The sequence below is a fragment of the Labrus mixtus genome, chromosome 3 (genome assembly GCF_963584025.1).
Source record: "Labrus mixtus chromosome 3, fLabMix1.1, whole genome shotgun sequence".
In the NCBI taxonomy this organism is placed as follows: Eukaryota; Metazoa; Chordata; class Actinopteri; order Labriformes; family Labridae; genus Labrus; species Labrus mixtus.
The window spans coordinates 3,430,006-3,444,752 of NC_083614.1; the positions used below are offsets into that span (position 1 = coordinate 3,430,006).

The 14,747-nt window shown below is 45.4% G+C and overlaps 1 protein-coding gene and 1 long non-coding RNA gene across 4 annotated transcripts in view; one reads left to right on the forward strand and one right to left on the reverse strand.

Annotated features, from left to right (window-relative positions):
- Positions 1-1,609: 1,609 nt before the first annotated feature.
- On the reverse strand, positions 1,610-14,393 carry uap1 (UDP-N-acetylglucosamine pyrophosphorylase 1). Of its 3 annotated transcripts, none has more exons than XM_061034885.1 (11): positions 14,249-14,393; positions 13,342-13,657; positions 11,599-11,803; positions 10,675-10,850; positions 10,419-10,591; positions 6,869-7,062; positions 6,347-6,487; positions 4,094-4,282; positions 3,848-3,889; positions 2,332-2,398; positions 1,610-2,237 (listed from the first exon to the last, which is right to left on the reverse strand). In XM_061034885.1, the coding sequence occupies exons 2-11, from the start codon at positions 13,622-13,624 to the stop codon at positions 2,145-2,147; spliced, it is 1,563 nt and encodes a 520-aa protein (XP_060890868.1). In that variant the 5' UTR covers positions 13,625-13,657; positions 14,249-14,393; the 3' UTR covers positions 1,610-2,144. The 3 variants fall into 3 exon arrangements, with proteins under 3 accessions (XP_060890868.1, XP_060890869.1, XP_060890870.1); XM_061034886.1 differs by lacking the exon at positions 14,249-14,393 and adding an exon at positions 14,067-14,226; XM_061034887.1 differs by lacking the exon at positions 3,848-3,889.
- Positions 2,628-14,747, forward strand: part of LOC132972055 (uncharacterized) — a 105,390-nt gene continuing 93,270 nt past the window's right edge. Inside the window, exon 1 of the long non-coding RNA XR_009672845.1 lies at positions 2,628-2,743. This is a non-coding gene — a long non-coding RNA (uncharacterized LOC132972055). The remainder of the gene's footprint in view (positions 2,744-14,747) is intronic.

The following is a 14,747-nucleotide window of genomic DNA, read 5'->3' on the forward strand; positions in this document are numbered from 1 at the left end:
GAGAGGAGAGAAAGAAGGAAAGAGAGAGATAGAGAGAGAGAGAGAGGGGGGGGGGGGGAACCCTTCACATTCTGTGGATTCCTGGGAGCATGCCAGAGAGCCAGAAATCCACATGCCACACATACGGTTTCAATTAGGGTTGAATCCAGCGCTCCATCAGAACGCTTTCTTCCTCCTGAAAAGAGTCTTTCTTCTCTCTGACAGTTAGAAACCGAAGAGACCATGATTCAAAGTTTGTGGCTGCTGTCTTCTGGAGTCATTTCTCTGTCGGCTGGATGACGTTCAAGTATTCAACAGTTTCAATTTAAAGGTAACATTTGGGTTTCAGTTTAGGTTTTTTGTTGACTCTTTTTTATTTCAACTCTTTTAAACTGCTGCTCGTCTTCTCATACACTCCTTGACCACATTACCCCCGTCCCTCACAACCTCCACTGGCTCCCCCTCCCCCAGCGGATTAACTTCAAACTCCTTATTACCACCTACAAAGTCCTCCATCACCTGGCTCCCCCGAGGTCCGAGAGGTCGTCCTCCATGATGTCAGTTTGTGTTTTGCTGCTTCTGTTGTCTGATCTGTTTCACAATTTTGAATGATTTTTGGAAATGTGAGAGAAGATGCATCAAAGTTAAGTTTTCCTGTCAAAGAAGTTTCCTGCAGAGCAGGGGTGGGCAACTGGAGGGCCGGGGGCCACATACGATCCCCCTCCTCATTCAAAGTGGCCCCCAAGTTGCCGAGATCCTGAGTTCAAATTTATTATAACATGAAAAATAGACATTTGTCAGAATGGGTGAAACTGCGCATACTCGGGGTATCAAAAAAGTTTCACTTTGGTGCATCTGTACCACAGGCAGTATTACTGGAAGAAGCCAGTCTGTTCCTGCAGGGGGCGCTGGAGTCCCATCGATGGCGGTCTCCATGCTGGAAATGCTGTCTCAGTCTAACTTTCAGTCAACCTAACGACAGGCTGAGAGCTGGAGCTGAGGCGGGTTTTAAACCTCCTGACAAACCGTTACACCGCGCCCACCTGTCAATCAGGTCAGCTACACGCCTTATTGTGAATAACTCTTATCCTTCATCAAATCAAAACTGATGAGTCATCAAAACATTCACCCCCCGTACAGTGTGTGTCGATCGAGACATGAGATAATCACACCTATTTGTTTTTTGAACCAGGCTGTAAACATGTTAATCTCTGCTGTAAAAACAGACTTTTTAGAATGGGTGTGTATGTGACTTCCTGTGCTTCTGCAGCCAGCCTCTAGTGGACACTCCAGGAACTGCAGGATTTTTCAGCATCGACTTCATTTGTCAAACCTGGAGCTTGCTGCGTGGACTGTACTCAATTAAAAATGGCAAAACTGCAGAGGAGATACCTGCACACTTATTCAACTGGGCTGATCCGGTCTCATCACCATGACAACTCTACACCAAGCTGTTATATACATACTGCATCTCATGGACACGTAGCATTATAATTTCTAAGGACACAAGGTGCACAACCAACGCTACAAACTACAGCAGGATGAGGAAGGCTGATGTCCTGCATTTATGTACGTGTAGTTAAAAGCATGTTTACTCAGGCGCACACACACAAGATAGCAGCACATTCAATGATTTGTATTCAGGACATTTCTTTAATCACTAACTTCTCTTCAATGATTGTAAGAAGTATATAAATACCCCCCGGAGCCCGTACCATGTACTCAGATTACATGTCAGATTATTTCATCTCAGCCCAATGTCGTATAAAAATCATCAGATAAAACGTGTAGATGGTTCATTCCACCTGTTGAGCATCCATTAGTACATATAAAAATAAGTCTCATAAGCAAAATAAATAGATGCACCTGACGACTGCTTCATCCAGTCAGTGTGACGGAGACTTCGTCCTTCATTTAGTGTGTTCAAGTGCTCCTCAACACAAAGACAAACTGACATTGACATACAACGCAGAGAAAAGATCGTAAACGATACATGGTGCTCATTCATTCATCTCGTACAGCCTCGCTCAGGAACACATGCATATGACATTTGCTATTGCACAGCGATGACATCACAGTATCTCCCTGCATACGTGGAGAGACAAAGGGAGGTCGGTCTTTGGGTTGTCCCTGTCTGTCTGTCTCTCTCTCTCTCCTTCACCGCCCTAAACTCCGTTCTTCACCAGCTCATGGACGCCGTTCTCATCGATCATCAGGGTTGGATGAAAGTCTCGTCCTTTCACCAACTCTTCAAGGCCCTTAAAGTCAGCAAAGGACATCGTTAGAGGGTGGACAGGTTAGTTTTTGAACGACATCTGGTATTTTAATTTGATAAAGGCTTTTCCTCCGTACCTCTCCCCCGTAGGACACCAGGGGGGAAATCTCACATTTGATTGGTAGGTCTGTTCCATCCTTCAGGCTGCGTAGGAAAGGAACAAATGCAAAGAGGATGAGTTAAAAAAAAAAGAAGAGAAGAAACAGAATGAGTGATTGTCTCATGAAAAGGAAGAGGGAGGAAGTTGAAAAGAAGCAGCTGTACGCCGGCGCTGACACAGCTGTTCTTCTACTGCAGCTTGTGATTAGAGAGGCAGAGAATCAGCGCTTCCAAACATGACCAGTGATTAGCCCTCTGACCTGTAACAATCCCTCTCTGGAAGAAAACACATGAATGACGGGTAATGTTGTCTAGCATCTCCTTTCATTGCTCCTGAGAAACTGGAGAAACTTTGCAACACATTGCAGCCATTCAATTATTCCTTTAAAGGTCACATATTCAAAATCCTCTTCACCATGTTCCTCTAACTCTTAACATGTGTCTCTAGTCCGTCTACAAACCCCCCAATAATGAGAAAAGTCCATCCTCTCTGTCTTCTGCCTGCTCCACTTTTCAGAAAATGTGTGCTCAAACAGGCCGTTTGGAGATTTTCCCTTCATGACATCACAAAGGGCAGTAGCCCCTCCCCCAGGTGGGTGACACTCCCACAGCTAGGTGTTTGTTCTGCCCTCTGAGTCTGCCTTCTCGCCGTAAACAATAGGACATGGAGCGAGAAAGCCCGAGACACCCAAGCCCTTCCAGAGAGGGGGCGTGGTCAGACACAGCTCATTTACATATTTAAAGGTACAGACACAGAAACAGCCTGTTCTGAGCAGGGCTGAAATAGAGGGGTTTATAGACATGATCAAATACAGGATCAGAGTGGATTTAGAACAAGAAACTTCACACACATGTTTTGAGGAGCTCTGAGACTTATTTACACTGAAGAGGAGGAGGTGAATATGTGACCTTTAAGATAATCATTACAGATATCACTAATCACACATCAGGTAGATTAGGTGTTTTCTAAAGCATCTGCCCGCACAGCTGTATCATGAGACAGGAGAGAAAGCTGATTAAGAAAAGGGTTAGCATTCATGACGCCTGTGCTCAGGTACCATGAATGCTATTAAAGCACATGCTAACTTTAAATTAAAAAAACAAAAAGGTTGGAATCAACCCTCCCACAAATCAGCAGGTTCATCATTTGTTGCAGAGGTGTCACCAGGAAAGAGTATCTGTCGCCCATTACCCAGCATGCAATACATCATGTGTATTAGTAGCAACCATCGGAAAGGGAAACGATCCATCAGCAGCTCATTTTGACTGCACATCATCTGAAGAGGATTTTTTTTAACTGATCCTTGCTGTCGTTTCCTTCATCACCACTGACAATACAGAAGAACAGCTGTGTTCTCGTTTTCAGTGAAGAATAAGAAGGAAAGAGGACGTCAAGTATCAGCGCTATTGAGTGTGAAGACGTCTGAGCGAGAGGGAGAGGAAGCCAAAAACCCCGTCACCATGCACTGGGTACTGCAGGGGGATAATAATTACTTTCTGGTGCCAGCATCTGAGACACTGCCTGCTGCTCCGTCTCTGGAAACATTGCACGAGACACACAGAAGCATGACCAACATATGAGAGTGTGAGGCTTAAAGAATATCACGTCTTAAATACAGAGAAAAAAGCCTGATGAATGTATGTTGTGTGGCGTTCGTGGCAGAAGTGACCACAGGGAGAACCCTATTGAAGTTTGTGTGTGTTGTCACATGACATGCATGATGCTGTGTGTGAGCAGACCTGGGGATGGCGGGCACACGTCTGCCGTTCTCGTCGATGAAGTGGCCCCCGGCGTTGAGCACCCAGCGGTGGTGGAGAGACATGAGGGTGTGTCTGGCCGTGGTGGGCGTGTCCTTTCCTTCCTGACTGTCTGCGTTCTTCAGAGGGGAGAACTCGTCCTCCCGCAGCACCTCGTACACAACAAACTTTCTGTTGGACACACACAGCAGCACATCAGCACACACACACCAAAGGGTAGACATGGTCAGCTTTTTGAATGCTATTCAGGAATCTCCTCCTAAGGGTTAGGGTTCCTCCTAAACATAAACCGATATTATCACCCAGTATATCGGTCTCTTATTTTTCCCATATCGGTCGAGCCCTACCCTGAACGTCACATCACTGCTAGTAGCAAGCGGGCAATGGCAGGCAGCAGAGCTAACTAGGATGATGTAGACATCACTTCCTCTCAGGAATAAAACTGCTGAGTGGACATGTTTGATATCGGCATCTGTATCGGCCCCCGAAAATCTCATATCGGTCAGGCCCTAATTCATTCACATTCACGCTGTGGACGGAGCAGCTGGAGGAACTTGGGGTTAAGTGTCTTGCCCGAGGACACATCGGAACATGTTGCTGCAGGAGCTGGGGATTGAACCCCCGACCTTCCAGTCGAGAGATGACCCGTCTCGACCACTGAGCCACAGGCACCAAAGTCATGATACTTGACTTCACACAAGAAAGATTCAGGAGACTCAGATGGCTAAGGTTGATTTTGTTTAATAAATGACAGCACACATGATTCAGTGTCCTGCTAATCGAAGGCTTTTTATTCATCCTAAAGATGATGCTAAAGTCAGGGGCGTGTCGCTCGACCATATATGGGCATACTAAGATTAGGTTCAGATAAAAGAGAGCAGACACCAAGTCTGCCGAACAGGCCAGATATGAGGGGAGACAGCACTGATTGACCTTGGTTGTCGCGGTAACGGCCTACACTATCAGTGCAGCTGTGACTGCTGTCAGGATCAGGGAGTTAGCTACTGTAAGTGGAGAGCAGAGGTCACGCTAATCTGTAAAGAGGCTGTGACCCTGAGCTTGACCCGGTATGAGATAAGATCAGTACAGTGAGATCAGATCCTGACCTTTACATCTGACTGAGACGTCTGTACGTCCACAGAGATCTCCATCCGCTATGACTCAAGGACTTTACATGCTAAGAGGACTTTGCTGATTCTCTGCTGCACCTATTGCATCAGTGGAAACTCAGCAGCCAGTAGTCATGCTGGTCAGACTTAGGATGGCGGCTAAAATGTTCCTGAAATGAAGCACCGTGTAAAAAGCACCCTCGTTAAATCAAAGTCCAACATTGTTTAGACCTCGAGCTGACACTAAAAAGGTCAATGAATAAAACGGTTTACGAGGAACAGGGCTTCACTCCTTCCTGCTGTGAACTCATTTCAACCCCTTTGTTCCTATGAGAGCTGCACACCAGGCTAACTAACTGCTATTTTTTTAGAGTCTCTGATTGGATCAAATTCTGATCAGACTTCATTTTGGAGCAGCGTATCCATTCTTTTAAAGGAGCGGTATGTAACTCTGACCCCTAGTGTTTAAAATGGGTACTGCAGTCTAAATTCTAAACATTGTAGAGAGAAGTCAGAATCTCTACATTACATACACGGAGCAAATAAATAAAGTTGAACAAACGTGACTAAGAAAAAGGAGAAAGACTTTCTGCTGAAGCTGCCAACTCCACGACTGGAATCCACCAACCGGGCAACATCATCTATTTCTCGTCCATTTCACTGTGAAGTCTTTGCAAACTAACCACGAGGAGCTGCATCCCGTCTGCAGTATTTTTCCATCCTTCATCTTTTTCACAGGAATCCTTTCATTAGATGTAAAGTTCTATTAGCGGTGGCATGACTCAAAGCTGATGTCATGACACACTGGAGGAGGAGGTGGAATGAGAGCTCATAAACCTCCGTCCTCCTGCAAAGAGGGCTTGGCAGGCTCTGCTGCTGGACCAGACCTCGGAGCAGGAGCAGGACCGGAGCTGGTGCAGAGGGATTGGGTATGGAAAAATAGGTTTGGTTCAAAAAAAGGAGGGACGGATCAAGGACCACTCAAACTCCAGACCCGAGGCCTGCCAGAGGAATATATGCAATGCAGTCGCCTCTCAAAAGGGAGCTTCTGATATTCTCTAGACTTGAACGTCTTTCAGTCTGCGCCCCCTTTGAAAAGAAAATACAACAACACACTGAAACTCACTTGGCGAACTGGAAGATGTCAAAGACAAACTTTTCCATTTTGATTCCGTTTGGTTTGTCCGGTTTGACGAGTTGACCCTGTGCGTCCACATACGGGATCTTCTTCTGGGCCACGTGGTGCTGCAGCTGCGGCTCGTACTTCCTGATGGAGAAACAGGAAGAAGAAGAAGTTAGGACGCAGGTTCATCCTTCTACATTTAAAGCATTGGTTCACAACCAGAAGGAGGGGTTAGGCTCTGAGAGTGAAAAGACTAAATTTGCACATTTTGAAAACCAGAGTCAGCAGCTTGTTCCTTCAAAATAAAAGACAGACTTCTCCTAAAGTAAAGACAGAGTCAGCAGCTTGTTCCTTCAAAATAAAAGACAGACTTCTCCTAAAGTAAAGATAGAGTCAGCAGCTTGTTCCTTCAAAATAAAAGACAGACTTCTCCTAAAATAAAGACAGAGTCAGCAGCTTGTTCCTTCAAAATAAAACACAGACTTCTCCTAAAGTAGAGCTGCTCCATCGGTTTAAACGACTTACTCTACGACGTCTTTCAGGAAAGAGAAGCTGAAGAAGTGGTTGGCCACGTTTCCTGCGTTGAACATCAGTCGGCCGTCGCTGCTGCGCTTCTCGGCGGTTGCCAGGGTGATCTCGCTGTACTCCACCACCTGGTAACGCCCATCCACCTTGCAGACCACACCCACTGCCTCTGTTGGATTGGTTTTCTCCACCACCTGGAAACAAAAGTCACAAGAGTTCTCTACTCAGTGAAGGGCGGAAACGGAAACTCAAGCTACCAAGACGAGAGAGCTTCAAGCTTTAGCTTTAATGATGCTAAATGCTAAGAATAGATGTGTGAGATGGAGATGAGGTTGTGAGGCAGTATATTTAACTGCAGAGGAAGGCGTTAAATATGTTTCAAAGTTGAGGTACTTTTATCAATAGGACTTTACATTTCAGACTCTCTGATGTGTATTCTTCTTCGTTTTACAGTCAGTGAGTTAAAGTCTCTCCCCATCTGTTTCCTGCTAATCACAGAGCGTCCTGATGAGGGGGTTTGTGGACAGGGTGGGGCGAGGGGGGGGGGGGGGGGGGGGGAGAAGCCACATGAACTGAAGCTCAGCTCAGAGATTTATGAGGGGAGGGTGGGACTCTCTGCTTCACCACAGAAACTCTTCACGTCACACAGAGAGAAGGGGGTCGGAGCTCAGAAACATCAGAAACAAAGCTCCTCCTCCTCTCCAGATCTTTAACTATCAACACTTCTCCCCTCCAGATTACTCTCTCTCTGCACGCCTCAGCCAATCACCACTAAAACGTTTACAGTGCGTCCAAAATGCAGCTGCCAGATTATTCACCCGAACCAGACGACACTCCCACGTTAGCCTCCCTTCATTAGCTTCCAGTAAAATCCTGGAACTCACAAAGCCCTGCATGACCCCCGAGTTCGAACCCGACCTGTGGCTCTTTTCCTGCATCACTACCTCTCTATCTTTCTCTGACTCTCTGTCCTGTTTCTTTTTTTTTTTTCCTCATTCATTTTTTATTGAAACAACATCATATTACAGGCAGTACAACAGCCTAGCAAATTTAATCAATGTTAAAACCCAGCTATCCCTCTAACCCCCCCCAGACATAATGAACACAGACATAACATCCTTATTCAGTTAGAAGAAGAAGTTCTATATTAAATCTGTCCATAACAACATTGTGTTTGATTGTGCATCAATAACTCTTGCTGATGATATTTCCAGGTAGGAAATGTCCAATAATATCTGTCCTGTTTCTAAACCAAGGACAGAACTGATTCACCTGATGAACCTTTACATCAAGGCCCGTTTCCTGAAAGTACGCTCTGTCCACAGAAGAAGAAGAAGGAGAGAGCGGACATCTTCACATTATCTGAGATGACCACGACGACGGCGAGCAGTTAAAGAAACTCTCAGCGCTGCTCTCACATCTCCTGAAGCTGTAATCAATTCAAGTGCTCAAGTAGAACATCAGGAGACGGCAAAGAGGCCTGTGTCTCCCCCCAGTGGTGAGGAGTGAAAGGTTGTTAGACAAACTAACCACACCTGTTGAAGACTATAATCCTGCACCCCCCCCCCCCCCCTTTAAGGAGTTCATCTTCAGAACATGTTAATGTTCAACAGCCACCTCATCTTTCTTTCTGTTTGTAACTGTAAAAAACCTGCTGATGACAGAAAAACTGAATCTACCACCGCTTGACTTGTGATCTGTGCTGGTCTTCAGACCACTTTTTAAAGGTCTCAGAATCTACACACTCTTACTCAGTCTTAAAGGAGACAGAGCATTTGTAGCTCGTGCTCCTCGGCTGTGGAACGACCTGCCCGAGGATCTCAGATGAGCTACATCAGTATCTTCTTTTAAAAACACATTTTTATCATAAGGCCTTCTTATAATCCTTGTTTCATCCATCATGTTTTATTTATTTTACTGTTAACTTTAGCCAATCTTTGTCTCGGTTGTTTCTCTTTTCTCTGTTAATTGGATGATTGCTGCACTGTTGTTTTATTTTTCATGCTTTTTTAATAGGATTTTATTGTTGTTTATTTGACCGTTGGGATTTTTCTTTTTTCTGTAAAGCACTTTGTGACGTTGGTTTTGATAAGTGCTTTATAAATAAACTTCATTATTATTATTATTATTATTATTATTATTATTATTATTATTATTATTGTCCCGGTCTCAGACTGGGCGGCTTTTAAATCAAGACCACCACTGATCAGCTATTTTTCCTCATTACTGAGATCAGAAGGAAAACGTCTCTTTCTAAAAGAACAAATAACTTTGATTCATTTGTAGTTTGATTTTTATCTCCTTGGTTATGGCTGCAACCTTCCCGGTGTTACAGTCTAAGTTAGTGACACGCCCCCTAAACACAAGATGATGATTTATCTGTGATATTTATGATTCATTTATCGATCTCGCAGCACTCTGGTCTCAGTTAGTTTGGTCTTGACTACAACACTAGTATACGGTCAAAAGAAACGCAGCAGAGCCTCAGTGGGCGGCACAACAGTCGGCTCCATGTTTCGTCTTACAGAGTCGTGTCAGGCGTACGCGTGAAGGAGGAGACGTTTTGATTCTTTGAAAACGTTCCAGTCCGTCTGAAATCTCTCGCCGCTCGCTTCAACGTGAACATGCCATTCTGTGGTGGTGTCTGAAGTCTGAGTGACATCATACCCTGTGTAGAGAACTCACTATATCCCACAATGCACTGGGAAAAGTAGAGTACAGCCGATGTTCACTGCAATATATCCCATCATGCATTGCTGTGGCATTTGAGTTGATGGCTCTGCTGAGCGAGGTGTGTCTGAAATGTTTCCTATAACTCCCTCTAGAGGGACGAGGAGCGAGGGAGCGAGCGAGGGAGGGCGTGGACTTTCTCTGATTATTTGTCTTTAATCAGTGAAACCTTATCTTGATGTTTTGACTTCCTGCTCGGGTGAAAGGTAAGAGAGTTTATCATGTTTGCAGGAGCAGATTCATGAAGAACGAGTTTATCAAAGCACCTTATCAGCGGGACATGATAACAACAGCTAGTCATATCCCCGCCGTGCAAACAAGAGAGATTATTGGACGCTGGGTAAAGAAAGAGAGGGTGACATCATCATGACATAACAGCTGATTCCTCTTAGGGGGAACTCACATGAGGCCCAGAAGTCCGGTACCCTGCTGAAGTTCGACCTCGACCTCAAAGCCTGACCGATTAATCAGCAGGCCGATATTAGCACATCATGTGACCACTTTACTATGTGCCGATGTAACTTTAATCCATTTCTAAGTCAGGTTTAGTGTTTCAGAGCACTGTTGTTATTCTGACCAATGAAAGCTTTTTCTTCAACTGTAACAATAAATCATGTCGTCTTTATAAATCTGTTTCACAAAGTGTTTGATGGATCGCTATAACTGAGTGTTTGTCTATCTCTAAAGATTCACAAGAGAAAGTAGACAGATATCGGCCTCAAACATCCCGTAGCGGTCGGGCTCCTACTTCACATCCTTGAAAATACCCTGAACGCAGAAAACAAACATAAAGACATAGAGAGCAGAACGAGTGACCAACCTTGGCTCCACAGTCCGCTCCCTTCTGCACACAGAAACCAACGAAGGCGGGGTCGGCCACTTTGACCAGGATGTTATCCACACAGTACACGTGGATGGATTCAACGCCCCTCCGCTCCATGTCCCCCATGATGCCCTGGTGCCCCAAGGCTCTGTAGAGACCCCCGTTTCCATCTGAAACACAGACACACACACACTTATAGAAAACACTTCACCATCCAGATGTTACATGTGGTTCAGTGAGGGAGGGGGCTTACCGGGGGCCATGGCGAGCTTCCCTTTGTTCTCCAGGATGATCTTTCCTTGGTAGTCCATGGCGGGGAGCATGCCCTGCTGGAAGAAGACCACGTTGTCCTTGCCCAGGCCAAAGAAGTTGTGTTTTGAGAAGAAGTCCTTTGTGGACTGCATCGTCCTGCCGCTGGTCATGATGTACCTGAAGGCAACACAGAAGCAGCCTGAGAGTGATGTCATCTACATGCTGCTTTTATTTATGTAACAGGAACACACCAGGTAGCTGATGATAGATGTTGTTTATGTTTGTTTTTTTTATATATCTTTTTTATTACATTTTTGAACAAACAGGACAAAGAAACATACACATGACATCAGGGACTTAAATGTTCAAATTAAAAGATCACATGGGATTTAAAAACAATCCAAACAAGACAGTGTCATACATGGACAAATCTATATCACAGATTTCAGACATTTAAGATGGAACAGGGAATATACAACATAAGCAAGACGTTGTTTATGTTTATAGTCGAGGAGACGAGACGTGCAAATCAGCGAGAGAACTTTAGTCCATGACAAACAATAAAAGTGAACGACTTCCTTATAGAACCAGAGCTGCTGATGATGTGTCCTATGTGTTATATGAGCTCCACTGCCTTCCTGCTATCTGCATCATTAAGTTTTCAAACTGTCCTTGGATCCGGTCCACAGGGAACTAATCCTTTTTTAACTTCCTTCACTGAGTTTCTTTTGATGCTGGCAGAGATTTGACCCACTTAGTCATCATCATCAAACACAACTAGGGCAGCTTTCGTTCTGAATAGAAAACAGACTGAGGGGGGGGGGGGGGGGGGGGGGGGGCTGTGCAGGAAGACGTGTCCTTGTTTCTGCACTTTAACCGAACCGGCACACTCTCATCACATCACCATCACATCCTGCTGTCTTACCAGGGAATGCAGCACTTGACTTTGTGCTTCTGCTCAGCCAGCTGCTGCAGCTTCAGTATGCGCTCAGCCTGGATCTGGAAGAGGGTCTTGTGGGACGGCAACCCCACGTCGTACATGCCTTTGGGGTACGAGACCCCCAGTCTGGTCCCCTGGCCTCCAGCCAGCAGCAGCACGGCAACTTTGCTCTGAGAGATGCAGCGCAGACCTACAGGAGGAAAAGACCAAGAAGAGTTCTCATTAAAGGAGATCATAGATCATAAACAGAACCCGTCAGCAGAAACGAGCTACATGTTATTTTGTCCCTTCAGGCTCTCCGTAGATAGTGGTCCTCAGTGTCTCCCTGTAGTCTCAGTGATGTAAAAGAAGGACACTGCTGCATCTTTGAATGTCTCATTTCACTTTAACAAACTCTCAGACAGCTCAGCTGAGTCCAAAGTAATATCCACCTTATGACATCACACATTGACCTTATGACATCACACATTGACCTTATGACATCACACATTGACCTTATGACATCACACATTGACCTTATGACAACACACATTGACCTTATGACATCACACATTGACCTTATGACATCACACATTGACCTTTGTTACCGTTCCTTTGAGCTGTTTGACTTCAGTTTGGGATCCCTAACCACTTCCTGTTTCTGTGCTTCACTTGATGTCCTAACCTTCATTCTACAGGAAAGCCCAACAATTTCTTAATTTTCAAAAGTGAAATAATGGAAGAGTCCGCCTTAAAAGCATCCAATGAGAGCAGCGCGTTAAGACTCAGCTCTTTCTGTAATTCCTTCAGGTCAGTTCTGATTTTTAGAAGAGGCGGTAAGAAACGGTCCTGACACTGAAGAGTTCCTGTTCTCTTCTGACTGATGGAGGTCAAGAGGTCAGGAGGAAGCAGACGTGATGACAACAACAAACATTGATGAGTGAGGGGTTTAAAATGAGTGATGAACCTCGGCGTGATGCAGAGCGTGCACGTTGAATCATCACCGTAGTCCATCAGGAGTTTAAAATAGTTTGAGAGCTGTGAGTCTAAAATTCAACATGCTGACAATGCTTTCACATTGTCTCTGATAAATGACATTAAACCAACGCCCAGTGCTTTACGACTTGTCTTCCTGGACACACACACACACACACACACACACACACACACACACACACACACACACACACACACACACACACACACACACACACAATGAATGAATGAGGGTCTTGGCGGACAGTATTTACGTCAGGAACAAATCAGAACCAGATGTTTTCGTTCTCCCCCAGGATGACCTCAAGACACTCCTAAACGTTCAGACTCCCACTGCGAGGAACGTTGCGCAAAGAATCATCATCAGCAAGCTGGTTTCCTCAGACGTGAGACCTACGCAGAGACTGGGCAGGGTTTCTTTTTTTTAAGTTTCTGATGGGGCCGTCCTGATTGGCGACTTCATACAGACTTAATGTGAATGTAATGTTTGTGCGTCAGCCTCAAAGATCACCACAGAGTTTCATCCTCTATGTTCCTCTCTCTCATCAACTGTGAGTCATCACTTTGTATTTCAGCGTGAGTCAACTACACCACTTATAGGTGTATCAGTATCACTCCAGGTTTAACTGGGCAGGGCTCACCTAAGTATGTGTATTAGCTCACAGGTGTTCTGCTACTGTTTGAACTTGGAAATGTTAAATGTCCTCTTCCTTCTCTGGATGATGATCATGTAAACAGTTTGAGTGAGCTCACCTTCCAGCTCCCAGTCTTTAAGACTCTCCCTGTCCCTCGTCACACTCCCGAGCACCTCCCTGGGCACCGGCTCCATACGGGCGTCCATCTTCTCCTGCTTGCTGCTGCCGGACGTCTCCATGGCACTTTTGAAGAATCCATTGATCTCCTGAAAGTCCATGACCTGCAGCTCCTGGACGAGGTCGCCCTGCTCCTCCGGGCTCAGCTCGGTCCAGAACTGCAGGAGGTGAGGTTGGCCGGCTTTGGCCAACTTCTGGGAGAGTCCGCTGGTACTCGGGTCCATGATCAGCAGTGCTTTTTTATGAAATCTGCCACCCTGAAACACACAGGATAACCGGGGATGACTTGTACATTTTGGTTTGGTTTCTGGAGAAGAGTATTTTTAACTTCTTGTAAAACCAGCATAACCAGTGATCACATGATAAAACACCCAGCATGACATTTGCCTCTTGTACTGGAGCTGAAGGCAAACCCTGCTGGAAGGTACTTCTGGAATGTGTGATGAATTTAATTTGAACTCACACCCTCAATGAGCAGCTCGCTGGACCAGGAAATCATCACAACACATTAACACATCACAGGAGTCACACGAATACTCATACTTTCAGATTCTTGGTTCCCAGAAGGTTTAGTCTTCAGTCGGGACTTTAAGTGAAGATGTTTTTATCTCACAGAGCCTGCATTACGTGGTAGCAGAGACGCTGTTAAACGCAGCTCATACTAACCTCTATAATTCACATTAAACGTGTTCCCTGTGCACACTCAGTTCAAATCATTGTTTTTAGCGGCTGTGCTCAGCATGAGCAGAATGATGACGGTGACAGCAGAGCCGAGCAGAGAGCGGCTCACGGCGGATTCAACTCTGCACAATCACAACAAAATGTTAAATGACTTATTCAAATCTTACCTCTGACAAGTGTCCCTCTTCTCTTAATAACCTAAAGTCAATGCCTGCCGACGTCTGCGGGGTTGCTCGTCCTGGTTATGACACCTCCCACCCGGACTACACCTCCTGTTACGTCACGTTTGACGTGGCATTCGCGGCGGCGCCGAAGGAGTGTGGGCGGTGTTGCTTTCAGGTACTGCTCGTAAATGTAACTACTCCTGATCCTGATGTCAAAGTGTAGTTGTGTAAAAAAAACAAAAAAAAAACAGAACTAGCTTACAAACACAGTTGTGTGAGGTAACTTTAAGTACATTTACTAAATGTTATATTTCAGTTTAGTTTGTATGTCACTACTTCAGGGGGTCCCAAACTTTTCAGCTTGCAACCCCAAAAATAATGGTCTCTGAGACAGGGACTCCCCCATCCCTGAGACTGTGGAACCCCCTCCCTGTCCCAGAGACCGTGGACCCCCTCTGTCCCAGAGACTGTGGACCCCCTCCTGTCCCAGAGACCATGGACC

Excerpts from the sequence above, each read along its gene's own strand:
- uap1 (XM_061034885.1), bottom strand. The coding sequence starts at position 13,624 with ATGGACCCGAGTACCAGCGGACTCTCCCAGAAGTTGGCCAAAGCCGGC. Across the intron at positions 10,592-10,674 it reads GAAGCTCGCCATGGCCCCCG|ATGGAAACGGGGGTCTCTAC; the intron begins GTAAGCCCCCTC and ends TCTGTGTTTCAG. Across the intron at positions 2,399-3,847 it reads TCAGATGCTGGCACCAGAAA|CCTGAAGGATGGAACAGACC; the intron begins GTAATTATTATC and ends TTTCCTACGCAG.